At 40.3% G+C, this 6,000-nt stretch overlaps 1 protein-coding gene across 1 annotated transcript; it reads right to left on the bottom strand.

Annotated features, from left to right (window-relative positions):
- Positions 1 to 240: 240 nt before the first annotated feature.
- Positions 241 to 1,326, bottom strand: LOC147005534 (TD and POZ domain-containing protein 5-like). Its single transcript, XM_085835282.1, has one exon. The coding sequence runs from the start codon at positions 1,324 to 1,326 to the stop codon at positions 241 to 243; it is 1,086 nt and encodes a 361-aa protein (XP_085691408.1).
- Between the last annotated feature and the right edge of the window lie 4,674 nt (positions 1,327 to 6,000).

Here is a 6,000-nt window from a genome sequence, read left to right as displayed (position 1 = left end):
GACAAAAATCATACTAGAACATTAACAGAGTAGATGTCAAGTAGACTGCCCAGACTCCATCCCTCACCCACCATTTTAACATATTACAGCTGTTTTAAATCCTGAGCCACCATGCTGCCTTTTCCTAGATTTACTATAAATGCTCCACCAATACTGTACTCTAACCTGAAATCAGTGGTAACAACACTGGTTATACCTGTTGGAAGACAGATGTTGGTCATAGCTGTCCATCCCCTAAACTCATTTTAGGTGTTTGAGTGAGGGCTCCAAGAAACACTGTGCAGGAGCCAGGTTATGGAATGCTTCAGCCACCAAGTGGGGATGGGACTCCATCATTGACTTACACTCTGAGGTCTCAGAGACCAGAGAAGCATAAAAGGCAATGAAATACAGGGCCTCAGTCTTCAGCTTCTGTATTTTGTGGAGGTCAGCCAGGATGAGAGTGTGTGCAGCATTCTCCACAGAGAGGTCCCTTAAGAGGGCCTCTTCACATATGACCTTCAAGCCCTCCAGACCATACCTGTCAGCAGCTGCCAGCAGATCACAGGCCATGGAGTGACTGTGGAGGTTTGGCACCTTCCCAGTGTAAATGAAGCCCATCATCTCCTTGAAGACTTTGGGATCCAGGTCATTGATGTCAACATGGTTTGTTAGTCTCTCCTCCATTTCATGTTCAAACATGTCTCTGAAAACTGGAGAGCGAGCTGCTAGGATGGCCTTGTGAGCCCTGAATTCTTGGCCAGCTACAAACAGGCAGCAGTCTGTGAAGAGGGAATTCTCCCACAGCTCACCTAGGTCATCTGCCATCATGTGTCTTGGATCCGGGATTGCAGGTGTTATGTTCTCTCCAGGTGTGTTAAACAAGGCTCCCACTATGCTCACCTTGCAGCAGAGGGTAAGCTGGTCTTCAGGGAGGAGACTATGTGGATTGGAGAAGAGGAAATCTCGTAGGATAAACTTTTTGAATCCCCTGTATTGGTTTTTCTGAAAGCTAAAGATATTAATGCTGGACCTACTTTGATAATTCTTTCCTTGGGAATTTATGATCCAGAATTCATACTTTGCCCAAACTGGGCTCTTTTGACAGTGGAGTAACCCCAGGTAAACTGACAGGTAATCCTTGCTTTCTTCATCAATTCCGTTTGGGTGTACCCTCAAACCCCATTCCACTTTGTCACTGGCCTCCAACGAGAATTTTGGGCTTGTAATTTTTTCCCTAATTCCATCCATGCAAAATGAAAAGTTGCTAATGGACCACTTGTGGCAGACGCTGTCAACTCTGATCTGTGTGTATCCCCACCCCGTGGCTTCCATGTCCCTTGACATTTCTGCTGGAGGTAGTTTCGAGGATTAAGTTGATCTGTAAAGAAGAACTAGATGTTATTTTCCCTTCATCATATCAGATATAATTATAGATATATTTTAGATTTTAGTTTCAATTTCCCATAAATTGCCCCATGTATTATGTTGGAAACATGTATTTTTTTCTCTAGGTTTCAATATTTGTTTTATACAAGATAATATAGTCTATGGTGAGTTTTAAATCTCCCTCTCCCTCTCATGTACTCTGTCTCCCCCCTCTGTGTTTGTGTCTCACTTTGTCTCTGCCTTTCTGTGACTTTGTGTGTTTACTGAATCTTAGGACTGTGGTAACTACTTTTGGCTATTCGATCCACTTTTCTAAGAGTTTGAAGTATTTTAAACATTCTCATTTAAATTGTGCTGAATTTCTCTTGCCATCTGGTTATCTGTGGTGTTAGTTGGTCTTGCTGGTTCTGATTGTGATTTGCCCTTCCTGCAAATCATCTAAACAGTCCCATAACCCCTAAAGAAATAGAAGCAGTCATTAAAATTCTCCCAACCCCAAAATCCCAGGACCGGATTGGTTTAGTGAAGAATTCAATCAGACATTCAAAGAAGACCTAATACCAATACTCTTCAAACTAATCCACAAAATAGAAACAGAAGGAACACTACCCAATTCTGTCCATGAAGCCACAGTTATGCTGATACAGAAACCACACAAAGATACATCAAAGAAAGAGAACTTCAAGCCAGGCATGGTGGTACACACCTTTAATCCCAGCACTTGGGAGGCAGAGACAGAGTTTCTGAGTTAGAGGCCAGCCTGGTCTACAGAGTGAGTTCCAGGACAGCCAGAGCTACTAGAGAAACCCTGTCTTGAAAAACAAACAAACAAACAAAAAAAAAAAGAAAAAAAAAAGAGCTTCAGAACAATTTCCATCATGAACATTGATGCAAAAATACTCAAAAAAATTCTCACACATCGAATCTAAAGACACATCAAAATTATCATCCACCTCAATCAAGTAGGCTTCATCCCAGGGATGCAGGGATGGTTCAATATATGGAAATCCATTAACATAATTCTCTACATAAACAAACTCAAAGAATAAAAACCACATGATCATCTCATTAGATGCTGAGAATGCATTTGACAAAATTCAGTACCCCTTCATGGTGAAAGTCTTGGAAAGATCAGGAATTCAAGGCCCATACTTTAACATAGTAAAAGCAATATATAGTAAACCAGTAGCCTACATCAAACTAAATGGAGAAAAACTTGAAGAAACCTCACAAAAATCAGGGACGCTCACCCTACATATTCAATATATTACTTCAAATCCTAACTAGAGCAATTACACAACAAAGAGATACAAATTGAGAAGGAAGAAGTAGAAAAATATCACTATTTACAGCTGATATGATAGTATCCTTAAGCCATCCCAAACATCCCACCAGAGAACTCCTAAACCTAATAAACAACTTCAGAGGAGTGGATATGAAATTAACTCAAACAAATCAGTAGCCTTCCTCTACTCAAAGGACAAACCATTTCAGTGAGCCCAAGTAGCAAGGTGGAATGTGGTCCCCAATGAAGGATTTGGAGAAGAGACTGAAGGAGTTGAGGGGGTTTGCAGGCCCATTTTCTGAGCAAAAGTTTCAACTGGCTAGATTCTCCCCAAGACTGGACTACCAACCAAAGAGTACGGGCAGAGGTCCAGCTAATATAACAGCTGTTAAAGCCAGTACTTACTTAGTCCACAAAGTTTGAAGTCTCAGGTGTTCTTCAGTATATACCAGAATCCTGAAGAAGTAGTTTCTAATGTCACTGAAGAAATGAGCTTGCTAGTGTTGTGAGAGCAAGCAGGCCAAGAGACAAATCTTCCTTCTTCCATGTGTTTATATAGGCCCCTATCAGAAGGTGTGACCCAGTTCAGGGTGTTTCTTCTTGTCTCAATTTCTGGATTAAAGGTGTGTGATTTCTTGTCTCAAGACTGAGATTAAAGGTGCGTGTTTTTCTACCCCATGGGTCTGTATTTGAACTGGATCTAACTACTTTATCTTAAGAAAAAAATTTAAAAGCTATGCCCTTTAGTTTTGCATGTTATGTAAGTTCAGAGTATCCAGACAGGAAGAATGGCCATCACTAGTGTACTTTGATTACTGGGGTCACTCTTCCACAAATGAAGACATAATGTCAATCTCTGCACATCTGTTACTTTCCCTTGTGCTGGTCTTACACTGATTCCTGCCATAAACATGATTAAGGAAGGTGTTTTGTCCAGAAGTTATCAGCAGTCTGAGTGCTCACAAAATGGAGGGCATGTGGAAGAGCTCCTATATAGTGGGCAGAAAGCAAAACCCCAAACCTCTTAAGGTGACTTTCTTTTTTCCAGTGTGTTATTCTGATTACACCCACAGATCTTGTGATGACTCCTCCCAATTTGGTTGGTGATCTTGTACGTCCCCCTCAGGAAAACCTACTGGAAATAATTTTTCACTTAAGGTTGTGGTTTAGAAATATCCTAAACGCTTCTTAATTTAACACTTTAATTGGCAGGATTCATCTTATCAATGCCTCATAGACTACATCCTCCACAGGTGATTTTTGTCCTCTTCAGACATGGAACTGCCATGCTTACTGTATTAGTCCTGAAAGGGGAGAGACTGCAGCATACATGCAACAGATATCAAAGATTAGTGTTTGTCATTACCGCCCTCATGTAAAATGAAGTGTAAATCTCTTCCTACATCTCTCATCTCTTCCGTTCTTCATTTCTTAGAACTATAGTCTAGAGATCACAAAGATACCTAGAGTGGTTCAATCAGCTCAGCCGCCCCCAGCTCTCCTGTGTGCCTGGCTCCAATGCTGCTCATCCCTCAGGATAAATCAATTCGTTCTTTTTGATTTTTGATTCCTCCCTTTGATTTTTTGCTACTATTAGTATCAGTGACTCTTCAGCAAATTCTTTCCAGACATTGGAACCCCAGCCTCAGATCAGAATCCTGTAAAGTCTGACATCACATCTTTCAAAGTTTCAGGACACGAGTACCTAAACTGAAGATGCCTTAACAAGACTTACCTCTAGAGGTGACAGAGCAGTTGAATTTCTAAGGTGTTTATTGGAAAAGTAACTATTATTCATCTGTATTTCTTGTCATCTCTGTGGCTTTTTGTCTCCATAGTACAATCTAGGATCATTGGATCTCATGCTTATGTTGCTAGTTCAATAGAAGTGACTTCTAAAGGTATTAAGAAAAATCAAAATGGCAGATGCTCCAATTGTGGTAAGCAAGGTCACTTGACATGGATTGTAGGAAAGGTATTCCTAGCAACAATGGTTTTTGGGTTTTTTTTTTGTTTTGTTTTGTTTTTTTTTTGAAAATTAATCCAAAGAGAAGTCTCCTGCCTTCTCGAATATGCAGAAGGTGTCTCAAAGGCTGGCATTGGAGTAATGACTACAGATCAAAAAGGCATAGGCAATGTAACCCTTTGCCATCAGGAAAAGGGGCTCATGCAGGCCCCGATATCAAATTTCATTCAATCATTCCCTGTCAGTATGGGAGACACTTAGTCACAGAGTAACTAAAAGATGTAATGCTTATTGTACAAAAGCAATATTTCTCTTCAGATAATGAAGGACAAAACAGCACCAGTAACTAAGACAAAAAATTCAGAGAGAAGATCACACAAACATTTTGGCACAATGCTACAAACGATCAGACCAAATCCAAGAATACAATAAATGCCATTGAAATTGAACTTTTAGTAGACAGAAGAGTAGATGTAATAATGATTTCATCAAAATCTTGGCATCCAGATTGACCTCTGTAGGAAGTTAATATTCAGCTTCTAGGAACTAAAACTTTACCTCAGGCAAAAGCAAGTGCAAGACGGGAATAGGGTCAGAAGGACAAATAGGTAAACTAAAGCCATATCCATGTCTGGTCTCTAAGATCTCAGTGGAATGACCCTTCTGAAATATATGGTAGAACCAGAGAAGGCTGCTTGAACATAGATTTAAGTGAATAGAAAACGCATATTAGTAGTCCTAAACTTTCAATGGGTTTTTGGGAACTCAGTGTACCATCAGCTTCAATGGAGCAAGCTTTTAATGACAAAATCCATATTCTGCATTGATACAATTTAGTTAACAGGAACAGTTATCCAGGAGCAGAAAGTTGGCAGCCAAAATGTAAAGTTAGAATATTTAAGCCAGGCAGTGGTTGTGCACGCCTTTAATTCCAATACTGGGGAGTCAGAGGCAGGATGATTCCTGAGTTTGAGGCCAGCCTGGTGTACAGAGTGAGTTCCAAGACAGCCAGGGCTACACATGGAAACCCTGTCTCAAAAAAAACAAAAACAAAACAAAAAACCAAAAAAAAAAAAGAACCCCCCCCAAAAAAAAATCCCACCACCACCACGAACAACAAAAAAGAATATTCAGATATTACTGTTGGTAGGTCAAATCTTTTAAGTTCAGACTCCATTTTTGAAAACGTTACCTAAGTTCAAATTCAGATAAACTAACATGCTGGTACCCAGCACTAGTTTCCAAATTTCCTGACCACCTCGCCAAAACCTGAGTCTAACTCCAGTTTCTAGGCGAATCCCCAAGCAGACCAGAATCTCTAGGTTACATGCTCAACAAATCAAGCACCTCTAGGTTATTTCCTGAAGAAACATTCACCCAC

The sequence above is a fragment of the Mus caroli genome, unplaced genomic scaffold (assembly GCF_978045245.1).
Source record: "Mus caroli unplaced genomic scaffold, Mus_caroli_1 scaffold_3, whole genome shotgun sequence".
NCBI classification, from domain to species: domain Eukaryota; kingdom Metazoa; phylum Chordata; class Mammalia; order Rodentia; family Muridae; genus Mus; species Mus caroli.
The sequence above is the reverse complement of the archived record's forward strand: the minus strand, read 5'-3'. Positions and strand labels throughout refer to the sequence as shown.